Genomic DNA, 14,479 nt, shown 5'->3' on the forward strand with positions numbered 1-14,479 from the left:
AAATGAACTGGCTCTATCACTTAGATGGAAACAGTTCTCTTAACTATGCCCTAAAAATAAAGTCTCTTCCGGAGCATCCTACATGGTTGTCTTTTATTTACATTGTGAGGCCCAATATCACACATGTCAGAATACCCTAAGTTTCTTTGGTATGCATGTTAAAGAGATTATGCAAGCTTTTGGCATGAATATTGACAATATTACCTGTTCCAATCATAATAGCATTCCTCCATTGCAAGTTTGTTCTTCATTCTGCAACCTCTCACTGTGGAAACTAAGGAATCATACTCCATCATCCATCTACATGTAGTTATTTAATGCACACAGAGCAGAACACTCTGATATCCTTCCGATCTATACTGATGGTTCAAGATATGAAGCCACTGTGTCTGTATTTCCTGACTTTTTTTTATCATATCCAATCAGATTCTAGTTAATTGCAGTAAGTATGCAGCAGAGTTGTATGCAATTCAGCTTGTGCATATAAAAGAAAACTGCTACCAGAAGTGATTGATTCATACAGACTCATTGAGTTCTATACAGGCCATCTCATCTCCGTACAGTCCACATCCAGTGTTTTTGAGATTCTACAACTGTGGCACAAAGTGTGAAGATTCTTAATTTTGATATTCAGTTACTGGATTCCCAGCCACATTGGAATAGAGGAAAACGAGACTGCAGATGCCACTGAAAACTAAAAAATCAGATCTAATATCTCACTTTCAGTCATCATGGCCAGAAGCACTGATAAAGAAATTGAAGAAATTGCACAAGATTAAGCTTGAAATGAAGCACTGCCAGCCAAGCCAACATAGAAGCAGAATAGAGAAAGTGGTTCTCTATTCTGTTGTGTGAACAATACACAACATACACAACATATGTTGTGTATGGTGGGGGGATTATCAAGGAAGCAGAAGGTTACAAGTAGGGTTCCACAGGACCTATATTGTTCAACCTTTATATCAAGATATTGTCAATGGATTGCAAGGAGACATTCAGTTGTTTGCAGATGTGGCAGCCCTGCAAGACAATTTAAATAAACTAGGCAGATGGGCAAATGAATGGGTGTGTAGGTTCAATACAGCAAAATGTAAAGTCTTGAGGTTTGGGATCCATCGATGGGAGGATGCATACTCCATTGGAAGAGCTGTACTGGAGGAGGTAGGGGAGACAAGAGACCTGGGGGTGATGATTGATAGAAAACTGAAATTCAGGGAGCATATTGTAAAGGTGGTGAGAGTAACTCAGAGGATTGCTGCAATACTGAGAAGGATGCTGACCTCAGAGATAAAAGAGTTATTATTCTGTTGTATAAGACCCTGATCAGACCACACTTAGACTATTGTTCTCAGATTTGGTTCCCAGGATTTGAAGGGGATAAATTGACTGTGGAAAGGGTACAGAGGCGGATAACAAAGATGGTTTCAGGACTGTACATGAGTTATGAGGATCGACTGAGGGAATGTGGACTGCAGAGTTTGGTGGATAGAAGAAGGAGAGGTGATATGATCAAGACTTTTAAACTGTTAAGAGGCAGTTACAGGGTAGACATTGGAGAGTTCTTTCACTTGGTGGAATGGCAGGAAGGAGCGATGACAAGGGGCGATCCCTGGAAGTTATGAAAGGAGGCTGTGCACAAGAGGGTGAGGAGTGGTTTCTTTGCATGGAGGGTGGTTGAACCTTGGAATGCATGCCTGAAAGAGTGGTTGGAGTGGGAACGGTCAATGGGTTCAAGGGGGTGGTATGATAAACTTTGTGTTTCCTAAAAATGACCTCCCATGATGAGTCTCGACTCCATGGAGGCCTGGATAATAATAATAATATACTGCTTTAATATATTTTTTAATTATTTAAAATGTACTTTTAATTGCTTTTTTGTACATATTATTTACTAATTTATATCTTTTTTATTGTGTGTATTATTACCTTGTACTGCTGTGGTCTTTGTTTTGGCACAATATGACCTTTATGAACCTTGCACAAATAAATTCTTAATCAGCCAATCAACTATCTGAATCAGAGTTTTATGATTATTCTTGGTAATTGAAGGTATAACAATCATTGCATTTATAGACAGATTCTCAGATGCTGTTACCATTTCCAGTATTCTTGCATGATAAATCCTCCCATCAGGTGCAAAATATGCATAGTAGCCAGCTGATGAGTATTCAGGTAACTCTTAAAACCTGACCATTTCAAATAAGCATCGAAAGCTTATTCCTGTACCAAATTTTCCTACCTGCACTGCTGCAGTTATCACTTTAACTGAAAGAAGTAGTCCTGTCATACCATTCTCTCTTTCACTCTTGATTATGTATTTATTCACAATTTGATCTCTCACCTTAAAACTCATAGCCCATGAGTTATATTCTTGTTTTTTTTTTTTTGTTTTTTTTTTCTCACTGAACAACAACTTCACCAAGCACCAAACATGAAATTCTTTTCAGTGTAATCCATCCTGCATGTAGAAATCCTTGTAATCATTAAATCACCCTATACATCGATATGCTGACTATTTCTCTTATACAATCTATACATTGAATCATTTGCAATCATAGGAATGAGTATTTCTCTGCTCTCCTTTTTTACCACTCTCTCTCTCTCTCTCTCTCTCTCTCTCTCACACACACACACACACCATACCATCATGGAATCACCATATCCCTTTCTGTCATTTTCACACCTTTTTTTCCTTCTCACATGTCATCATATGAGAACCTAAGATAGGTTCTCAGTGATAAGTGTATATATCAGAAGCAGCTTGAAATTATTGAAATAGCAATAACTTTGAACTGTAGATAAAATCTGAAGTTTTTTATGAGGATTTTGTTTTGGAGAGAGATTGAAATTAAATTATCTCTGTTCATTTGCTAGCCTGGTTGTTCAAGTGAAGGCATTTCCATTATCTCAATCATATTTCACAAGTGTTATTCACACCCACACCTCTAGCAGGCTGTGGGTGTGAATAACACTTGTGAACTGAATATTTTTAAATGTCTTCAAGTAGTAGATGATTTTTCTTCATGTGGTGTGAGAGCACTACTTTGCTTATTGGAGGTTGGAAGTGACTTGACAAAGTTCCAATTTTGGTCTCCAAAACACAGTTTTGGGATTATCTTAGTTTTGTCCCACACATATTAGTTTACAACCTTTTTTGTGGATGGGATATACATAAAAATGAAAAAGCTGGAGAATAATATAGAAATATAGAAGAGTTTCTAAATATAAGCTATAATATATATATATACACCCACGTATCCAACCTCGACAAGAAGATAACTCCAATCCTATTACTCACATCCAATTGCCGTTCATAAAGCTCTCTATCTCCAAAACTGGCAAAAATTATGAAGAAATTCAACATTAAAACCTACTTCACCACCCTACCAAAGCTTTGTTCTTTTGTGAGTCGCCCCAAATCAAAACACAACCCGCTTCAGTTTCCAGGAGTTTATAAAGTCGTCTGCAACTGCGGTAAACCTTATTATGGACAGACTGATAACTCTATTTCACTACGTCTTGAGGAACACCAATGTGACATCTCTACATCTCTTGCAAAAGAACCCGTGTAAGCGCACTCTCCAGTCATGTTCTTTTCTCAGCTAACTCTAATCTAGAAGCGCTTCAACACCAGATAGACTGGATTTTTATGACCAATATCCATAAATGTGGTGACGAACTTTAGAGATGTATCGTAGAATCAAAAGAAATAGTTCTGGACCTATCACACATAAACAACAATTGAAGCTACAGTTTGCCTGATGTCCACAGCAGAGTGATTGAGTTCTGGCGCTCTCGAATCAGTTGCCACTCACTTACAACTCGCGCTAGTCCTGCCACGTGGATACCAGTTCAAATATGACTGCTGCTATTCCTATTTTGTTAATTTGAGAAGTCCATGTTTTTTACCTTGTTATTTTTCCAGTTTTTTGTTATTATTTACACACCTGAAGAAGTCGGCATTTCTGACGAAACTAGTTGTGTTTTATTAAAGTTTTCATACCTTTCTTGGTGTTCTTAGTCAGTATAATTATTAATTTAAAAAAATATATATATATATATAGAAAGTTTTTTACCTTGGGTATAATATATGTTAAAGATACCAAGCTATTTTAAATATAAACCTGGTTTGTTACTCCATTTCCCAAGTAAGCAAACATTCTTAGCCTAGCTCCCACTGACGAGATCTCACTAAAGGTTGAAACCGGTCTGGGTAGTGGACCCTTGCCTTTAATACTTAGCATCATGCATCTCCTCCAGGAGATGTGCTTTGCATTAAGGGTAGATATTAAGAATAGTGATCAGAGCTTATTCTTCCTTTACCATGAGTTGCCTTGACTTGCAATACATGCAGGGTCAGCTAGACTTGCAACACTTGCAGGTGCAAATTTGACTGACTTGTCTGTTTGCTTACTTGGGAAATGGAATAAAAAACCAGGTTTATATTTAAAATAGCTTGGTATCTTTAATATATATTATACCCAAGGTAAAAAACTTTTTACATCTATCTCTCATCCTGAGATTTTTATTTAATAAGGTCAAAGTACCTTATGGTAACTTATTTTAGTAAAATATTTATAAGCTCTGTATTACTTAAAACTTAATATTTCTTAGCCTGGCTCCCACTGACGAGACCTCAATAAAGGTCGAAACCGGTCTGGGTAGTGACCCCTTGCCTTTAATACATAGCATCATACATCTCCTCCAGGAGATGTGCTTTGCATTAAGGGTAAATATTAAGAATAGTGATCAGAGCTTATTCTTCCTTTACCATGACTTGCCTTGACTTGCACTATGTGCAGGGTCAGCTACACTTGGAACACTTGCAGGCACAAATTTGACTGACTTGTCTGTTTGCTTACTTGGGAAATGGAGTAAAAAACCAGGTTTATATTTAAAATAGCTTGGTATCTTTAACATATATATATATAATAACATTAGTCTTAAAAACTTACAATATAAACTATTTAGCAATAGTTGTAGTGCAGTGTCTCTATTGCAGCATACATGTTAATTTTAGTAAATGAATTTAGAAACTTTTCAGTTTGGAAAATATTGATTGTTTTAGTTGTCTTACATTAACTACTAATGTGGCGCTATTTTTTTTTTATTTTTGCTGTTCAATTGCCATCCCATTTTTTTTCTATACTGAAGATGCCTATGAAACATGTTAAAATAGTATAAATAAATAAGTTTTAACACGGGTTTCTTTCATTTATAGTTTGTTGTTATTATTTAACATGCATATCCTCAGTAATTCTATATTTCTTTTGCAGCTGTGGTGTAGTAGCACCACTTAGTCTACAGGCATTGCGTTCTGTGGCTAAAAATCTTGCACTGTACAGAATAGCTATTAAACTGTCAGATCCTATTTTAAAGTTTCTTGCTGAAGTTCTGAAAGTAGAGATTCAAGGTATGATATTTTTTTATAAATATTCTAAAGAATGATCATTAAACTCCTTCAACCTGTCTAGGCTAGATCTATTAATGGGGTGGAGGGAATGAAAATCTGTGTCTTCCAATTCAGTATGTGTGATAAGAGACCCCAAGGTTTCCGAAAGTAATAGTAGTTGTCCTTTAACACAAAATTCCTTGATGTTGCATTACTTAAAAGATGTGATCCTGAAAAGGGGAGAACTTGTAATTTCACTTTTTTTTTAATATGTGAGGAGGGGCTGAAAAGTTCTGATAAACACTTAGACCAAAAATGATATTAAAGCAACTGATATAACCACAAGAAAGAACATATCTTAAAACCCTTTAACCTCCATGTTGCATCAAATTATAATAATTTGTTCTTTTTTTTTAAAAATAATTAGGAAGAGTTGCTTTAATATCAATTTTGTTCTAGGTGTTTATCAGAACTTTTCATCCCCCCCCTCGTAGTTTTATTATCAATATCTGATATTATGGATTACTGATTCAGAGGAGGCAGAATCTAGTATGCCTGCAGTATCTTGTACAAAATTAAATAATCTCGTAAGTTTACTGCTGATAGTTAATAAAACTATTATAAGACCGTTAACTTGACATTTAGCAAGTCTTAATTAACAGCATAAAATTCCACATATTCCAACATGGCAACCAAACTTACTAACATTACTTTGTCTTTCATGCCTATAATATATGCCAGCCTGGCTGGCCGAGTGGTTAGCGTATCCGCTCTCCCACCAAAAAGCTTTGGGTTCGAATCCCACCATGGGCATGGATGTTTATGATTGTCTGTGGAAATACTAGTGGTGGTGATCAGCGATAGATAGATAGTGTTGGTGTAGAAACTGTAAGCCATGTTGCGACTTGAAACGATGCAGCCAACTTTCTGAATATTCACACTTGTGTTGCATTCCAAGCTCTTCATGAAACATTTTGGTTCGTTCCTTTAATAAATCACCAGAAATTTCCACACCTTCACTTACACGAAAATTAAACCAGGTTATGAGAACTTGGTCCAGTTCCAAAGTTTTTCCCTCCGTCATTGACTTTCTTACAAACATTTGCTTTTTTGATACACTGTCAGAAAAGAACTTTAATTTTTTAATATCATACACAGTTGAAGAGCCAATGTCATATGTTTCACAAATGGTTCGCACAGACACGCCACTATCAAGTTTTTTTAGCACTTCCACTCTCTCTGCGATGGACAACGCTCGATGTTTAAGTTTTACGCCACCTCTTTTCTTTGCTAAATCCATAATGGGACTATACAGCAGCAAATAAATGATAAAATGAGAAGGAATAAGCAGGTTATCGCAATGCTTATTGACTACAGCGCCATCAAAACAGAAACAGAAAACGGTGGCGCACCAACGCAGTAAATTTGAAAATGTGCACTCCAAAATCCTTGCCAGAGATTCTGAAGGAGCCGGATTTTTGAATGCCTACCTGTATATTTTTTTTGTAATTTTTTAATTTATTTTTATATAGTCTGGAAACTGCTCTAGAGAACAAACATGGAACTTTTTTAAACCACTTCAAGTCTCCAATAAGTGGGGTAGTGGTCTCACACTGGGCAATGAAATTCATTTCCCACCTAAATAAAGTATAAGTATCTTTGGGTAGTAGATTAGTTTGCTGGCGTGGTTGGTTGGTTGAGTGTCTAGTATATTTGCTCTCAATCTAACAGGCTGTAGGTTCATCCCACTGTGGGCATAGATGTTTGTGATGTCTTTAGGTGGGCAATGCAGTTCATTGCCTAGTGTGTAACCACTGCCCTGCTTACTGAAGGCCTGAAGTGACTTAAAAAAGTTCTATGTTTGCTTTTCTAGGCCAGAGTTTTTGGACTTGGTAAAAAATGAATAAAAATACAAAATATATACAGTAAAACCCTGAAGTTATGCGGTAGGTGGGACCAACAAAAAATGTGTAAGTCGAATTCACGTAACTCTGGGTATAATTTTGCATGTAATTTTTATATACAAACATACAATTAGGACCAAAGGACATAAAAAAAAGTTATTTTGATGTCGATGGTTTCTTAAAATCTAATAGATTCGTCTGAAGCATAATGTCTTTTTCTTGTCACGCAAAATTTCTTCATAGCAAGATAATGATTTTTTTATTCCTTGCCTTGTGGCTACAATTCGTTCCTCATTAGAATCTATGTCCTCCAAAATCTGTAAACCTTTCTTTTATGATTGTTCTTACTGTGGATTCCTATAGATCAAACTTCTTTGCTAGCTCACAAATTTTCATTCCGCCTTCAAAATCCTTAATAATGTTGAGTTTTGTTTCCAAAGTCAATGTTTTTCTTTTCTTGCTAGCTGTAGAAGAATCGGACTTGCTTCTTTTGGATGACATTATTATTTTTTTTATGTGATAAAATTTTTATCAAGAACATAACATTAAACAATTGCAAGGTTTGTAGACTATAAAAATCGTGTATGAATGGAGACTACGCAAAACATGTCAGTGCTTGTTCACAGCATGTGCAACACTGGCGAATGTGGCCGGCGCCTGAAAGATGCGACTAGTAGTGAGGCAGGACAAGAATATGTACATATAAGAAACCGCGTAACTCCGGATTCGCGTAAGTTGGAGTATGACTGTATATATATATAAAATTAATAAAAAAGGGAAAACACTGCTTAATCCATCTACAGTAGTAATGTCTGTACCCTATGTTTGCAATAACCTTTTGTGGGTGGAAGCTTAAAAAAAATTGTTGTAATGTATAAATGTAACTGTACAGAGCACACTTTGAAGATACAATTATGCACCTGTTGGAAAAGACCTGGTCTTGATTTACATCACAGTTATGAGAAATCTTTATACAGACTCGCATATAAAGATTTCTTAGAAGTGAGTTAGCCAGTCTCATGCAAAGGTATCAGGTTTTTCATCCTGCCAAAAAAGAGAAACTGACCAGAGAATACATGCAATTAACAGACGGAATGCTGTGCAGTTTGCAGTGAATTATGTTGTGTAGTATGGAGTGGCCTCCCCATCATGAGCCTGGAACTCGATAGCATGTAATAATAATATCTTCACATTTGAAACAAAAGATCTATAATAGTTCATGGTGGTGATGATCAATAAATAGCCTTTGACTTTAGCTATTGAAATTAACTTTTTGATTAAATTGAATAATATTGAAGCTATCAGTGCTCTGTGGTTGTAGATATCTGAGTACTGTTTATACAAATGGACATTTAACTTTATATGATATTTTATCCCTACTGGGATTAATAACTATAGTAATAATTTTCTTTCCTTTCGGAGACTGGCCATTTTGTAATTATTATTTGATCATCAGAAAAAAAGAGGGTCTTTAAGTTCACAGTAGGAGAAAGTTTAATATCTTGATGGAAATTTTTATTCTATTTTGATTTATCTCTCTCGAATATGATAGTTCATAATTGAATCGTATTTGTATTTGATTATTTTCATATGTATACTTATGATAACTTTTGGAATATTATTTGGTATTTGTCTTTCTTTCTTTTAATATGTTAAATAAAATGCTTCTTTCAACTTTATCAAATTCTTTTAAAGTCAATAAATGTAATATGTATTTCTAAATGATATTCTCTTCTTTGCTCTATTATTAATTTTAGGCAAAAGGCCAGATCTATACATGATATAAAATTAAATAAAAAAAAAAAAAAAAATATATATATATATATATATATATATATATATATATATATATATATATATATATATATATATATATATATATACTGTATATTTATTTTTTGTTACTATGCATCACTTTTAGACATTTTTGCATAATTTACTTTTAGCTACATCTTCTGAGTGGAAATCCCTTCATGATGAATTCAAAAATATATCAGGACAGCATGTACAGCTTGATCCTTTATTTAGAAGACATGTGAAACCCAAAAAACAGCATGAAATCGTTCGTTTTTCACAGGTAAATATCAGATGTAATTAAATCTACTTTTATGTATCTATATATATATATATATATATATATGTAGAAAGTATTTTACCTTGGGTATAATAAATGTTAAGAATACCAAGCAATTTTTTTTTTTTTTTTTGGAGTAAATGGAGTAAAACCAGGTTTAAAAAATTGCTTGGTATTCTTAACATATATATATATGTATGTATTTTTATTTTATTGTATTTTTTTTCCAATTTCATTTTATCTTTCCATAACATGCACAGCTCATTAGCTGTCAATGCTAAGTAACTTAATTTCGTATAATCTTAATTAATGTTATGAAGAGCAGTTAATCCCATGTGTGCATAGTCTGTTAGTTAACATGTATCCTCAACAGATAAAAATCCTGCTATTTTCTCATGAGATTGGCTTACTTACGTGTACTGAAGTTTTTGGGAACATTTCTGAGGAAATGGATCTCTCTCTCTCTCTCCGCTCACTCACTCACACACACAAGCATGCATGCACACAAGTAATTAGTAGGCTGCTGATTATGATACTGTACAGAGTGCCAAATCTGAAATGTTATATATTTGAACAAACATTGCAATTATCTTTAGGTCATTAAAATGAAAAGCCAAAAGGCTAGTTTTCTGGCAATTTAATAGTTATTAAATGGATAAAAATCCTATTTTATTTTATAGCAATATTTTATTTTATAGCAATATTGCCTTCGCCGATAGCTTTTCGGCATTGGAACTCTTAGATCGTAGTTCTCGATCTTGAGTTTCACTTACTGGCTATAAAATAAAATAGGATTTTTATCCATTTAATATCTTTAGGTCACTTTCCTTTTCCTGAAAAATGAAACTGATTTGTTTAAATTTGAAAGTTGGATAGTCAACAGTATGAATTTCATGCTATTAAAATATGTGACCAGTGATCTGAGAAATGTGTTTTATATCTTAAAATTAGAACTAATATAGCATGGTCATATCTATCTCAAGAAAAAATCATAGCAAAGCATTCTTGATCTTTTATTTAGAAGACATGTGAAACCCAAATGCAGTAATGCTAGGCATGCACTAAAAGCTATCTAGGCCTGTTTAAGTTGATGTTTGACTTTCTACTTATTTTTTGTACTCCCTTTAACATTTTCTAGTTTGAGTTGTTTCACTTACTCATTGTCTTTTGTAAACTATAACATGCTGCTTTGTTCTCTGAAGATGTTGTTTGAAATCCAGCAAAATTTAACCTAGTTAATAAACATTTTTTTATATATATAAAATGGTTTGTTTAGTGTTGTTAATACCTTTAAAATAAGTTATGAATGAAGAATGAAGCAGCTTATTATGGACTTATTTAAACTTTTTGTAGTGAAAAGTTGTTTTGCATGTTTTAATTTTTATGTTTCTTCTTTTGTAAGTTTCACATCGCTTTCAGGTTATCAATGATGTTTTGAAAAATTGTAGCTGTTATCATGTCATTGACATTGGATCTGGCCAGGGGCATCTTTCTAGGTTGCTTTCTTTTTCATATGGATTAAAGGTTCTCACCATAGAAGCAGAAAGTCAGCATGTTGCAGGAGCAAAAAAGTTTGATAATCAGGTAAATTTTGATGAAATTATGCAAAACATTCATTATAAGAATGTTGTATGAAGAGTTTGATAAAAAAATAAGTTAAATACATTTTTTTGGAAAAAATCACCTTTATTTCTCAACATAGTCTCCATCGAGGTCTACACATTTGGTCCAGCGAGTTTCCAATTTTTTCATCCCATATAGAAACTAGGATTTGTCAAAATGTGCAAAATAGTCATTGACAGTCTTGATGACATCCTCGTTTGAAGAAATTTTTTCCCACAGAGCCAAATTTTTAAGTTTGTGTCAAGTCCGGAGAATACAGTGGATGTGGAACTAATTCGAACCGCTTTCCCAACGAGATAAAAGTTTATAAATTCTGCTTTTATAAAATGTTTTACCTGTAGAAGTAATAAACCTAGCAACTTCTGCTTCAATCTCTGTTTTATTGCAGAACTGTGTATTTTTGCATGCGATTGTCTAGCACCAAAAAAAGAAATGTTAGGAGAATATGGAGGATGTGGGAGTATCTCCCATCCTAAAGCACACTTCTCACAGGTAAGTTTTGCATTGTTCTGTAAGAATGGCACTTTCTTCTGATTAACTAGTCCTGGCTGTTTCTGAAGTAACTCATCTTGCACATGCTTGAGTTGCATCGAGTAGATCTTGGCTATAACTGTTTAGCCTGCAGCAAGACTGGCTCTAGTCCACCACACACAAAGCATAATCTTCTGGGAACGAAGTGGTGCCTTTGAAGTGTGTGGTACTGGATCGTTTGGTGACTACTAGTGATAAGTTCACTTCCTGTTAGAGTGCAAGATCCATTTTTCATCACAAGTGGGCAAGTAATCCAAAATCATGCTCGTTTTTATTATGTAAAAGAAGTGAAGAACAAATTGATAGCCTTTGAAGTTTATTGTCATCTGATAATGCTTGTGGGACCTATTTGGGGCTTCCGTGATTTTCTCAGTTGGCAGATATAAACAAATTGTTTCATCACTCACATTAAACTTTTGTAAAAGTTCTTGACATGTTAGTCTTGAATTGTTTTCAATGGTGACATGTAATTCTTCATTATCAGTAGTGGGGGTCTTCCTGAACGTGGTGCATCTTCAAGTGATTCATCACCAGAAACAAATTTTTTATAAACTATTTCTGTGCAGTATGTTCTGCTACTGCATCTTTTCCAAATACCTTCTGAAGGCTTCAAACCGAAGTTAAATTCATAAAGCAAACAAGCCTGAATTACCAGGTTCAAATGACATTTTAAAAGGGTTCAAAGTCACAGAAAAAGTGTGCACGCCGAGTTAGAGCTGATTGATTGACTGATGCCTATCTGTGCCTTATGACACACATAAAAAACTGTACTCTACAAACCACTACAAAATAAAACAAGTCATATATCTAGGGTGATCAAATTTAAGTATCCCTGTTTAAAGCCTTGTGGAGCACCACCCAGTGATCCAATTTAAGATCAGGAGCCACTGAAAGTAGATGTAGTAATTTTTCTGCCTGTGTAAGAAAGAGAAAAGTGAAAACAATTCACTTTTATTATGCATTCACAGGCTGTACTGTTCAGTGTGCTTCCCTTCCCAGTATGCCACAGCTACATCCTTTGTGTGTTCAATGACAGAATGCAGTTGGCAAGGACTGATGTTGTACATATTCTGCATCATGCTGTCTTTCAGCACTGGGAAGTTGTCAGGATGAGCTCAATAATGAGAAATTCTTAGAGCCAGGTGTCACAGGAGATCAGATCAAGTGAATGAGGCAACCATGCATTGGGAAATGCATGGCTGTCACTCTGACTTCTGTGAAAAAGAACCTCCTGTATGGATTGAATGATGTGTGAAAGGACCCCCATCCTGCATGAAAATGACTGAATCCATGCACAGGCACTGCTGTAGCTGTGACACAACAAAATTGTTTATCATATTGTGATACCTCTCGGCAGTAATAACTGAGCAGGTCACAGGACCCAGCTGACAAAGGTCTTCATATGTGATCAAAATTAATGTATCCCTGTTTAAAGGCCTTGTGAAGTTGAGTCCAATGATCCAGTGATCCAAATATTGCAAAACTTTGCAGGAATACATTTTGTGTCTTGCAGAAGCGATATCTGAGAAAATAAAAAGCAGTTCCAAAATTCACCATAAGGGAATGTGATCCAAAATGGATCAAAATGGAATCACAAGACTCATTGTGGGAAGTCCATTTTAGACAACACAAAGTATATCATACTATTCACCATCTTCACATTCACAAACCCTATCAGAAAATGCTTTCCATGATCCATCCACCTTCCATACAAGAAAAGCCACTTTCACCCTCATACTTACCACCTCCTTTTGCAACTTCAGTGATGGCCCCCTTATCCTTTTTCTGCTATATGAAAAATCATCATAGTGTCCAATGATAAATGAAGCAGTAAACCCGCACCTGACAGTAACTTTTTGTGAATAAAAATGAATTTGTTGGATTGCATGTGGATTTTGCATAGCCATACCTGGCAATTGTGGGTATTCACAGTTCCATTCATCTCCCCACAAAATCATCCATGGCCATACAGTGTCCAACTCTACTTGAGCAAGGAATGTTAAGCAAATGTCAGTTGACTTTCAAAGGCCTGTGGATGCAACTCCCATGTCAGGGTTATTTAGAATGGTTAGAAATGCTGAATCTTCCATAGAATTTTCCAGACAGTTGTGTAAGGCACATCAACGTGTCTTGATATGGCATGTGCACCGCAGGAACCAAAATAGGGTCCACAAAAGACTTTAATTTTGATCACTCTGTATATATATGTGCGTGCGCGCACACACACACACACACACAACAAACTCTTGCAGTTTGTTGTGTGTCTGCAGTTTGCTGAGTTTGGATAGAAGACAAGTGGGGTGACATGACCGAAACATGTAAATTGTTGAGAGATATATAGGATTGACACTATAGTGATTTTTCATGTAGAACAAGGATAAGGGCCATCACTGAAGTTTGAAAAGGAGGTAGTGAGTATGAGGGTGAAAGTGGCTTTTCTTGTATGGAGGGTGGGTGGATTATGGAATGCATTTTCTGATGGGATTTGTGAATGTACAGATGGTGAATGATATGATATAGGTTGTGTTTTCTAAAATGGGCCTCCTACAATGAATCATAAGATTTCATTGAGATCTTGAATAATAATAATAAAGTTTGCATCCAGTTGTTCTGTATGCCTTGAACAAGTTCTGGTTGTTAAGCTGACATTAAAAATCTTTTTTGTCCTGACATGCTTTTTTTCCATCATCAGGTAAGTACGATTACATAGAAGTTCAAAACTAAAATTAATATCAGTTTTTAACATTAAATAGTAATTTTTAAATATTAGTTTTTAACATTAAAAAGTAATTTTTAAATATTAGTTTTTAGCATTTAAAAATAATTGGATAAAATCATTCTTGATATTAAGAATTTTTGTCTTTAAATTTTTATACCAAAACTGATTTTATCTAGTATTATAAGATAAAAACTAAGGTAAAAAATATGTGTTCGAAGTTTAATATCAACTGTTTT

General features: G+C 34.8%; 1 protein-coding gene across 1 annotated transcript in view; it reads left to right on the top strand.

Annotated features, from left to right (window-relative positions):
* The window catches only part of LOC150096368 (methyltransferase-like protein 25B), a 101,676-nt gene that overhangs the window by 20,650 nt on the left and 66,547 nt on the right, over window positions 1–14,479 (top strand). The window contains exons 3-5 of the mRNA XM_090409042.1: window positions 5,277–5,413; window positions 9,243–9,373; window positions 10,790–10,954. Coding sequence (XP_090265168.1) covers window positions 5,277–5,413; window positions 9,243–9,373; window positions 10,790–10,954 — 433 coding nt within the window. The remainder of the gene's footprint in view (window positions 1–5,276; window positions 5,414–9,242; window positions 9,374–10,789; window positions 10,955–14,479) is intronic.

The sequence above is a fragment of the Typopeltis vanoorti genome, chromosome 19, assembly GCF_054136105.1.
Source record: "Typopeltis vanoorti isolate ZY-2024b chromosome 19, IOZ_Tvanoo_1.0, whole genome shotgun sequence".
NCBI classification, from domain to species: domain Eukaryota; kingdom Metazoa; phylum Arthropoda; class Arachnida; order Uropygi; family Thelyphonidae; genus Typopeltis; species Typopeltis vanoorti.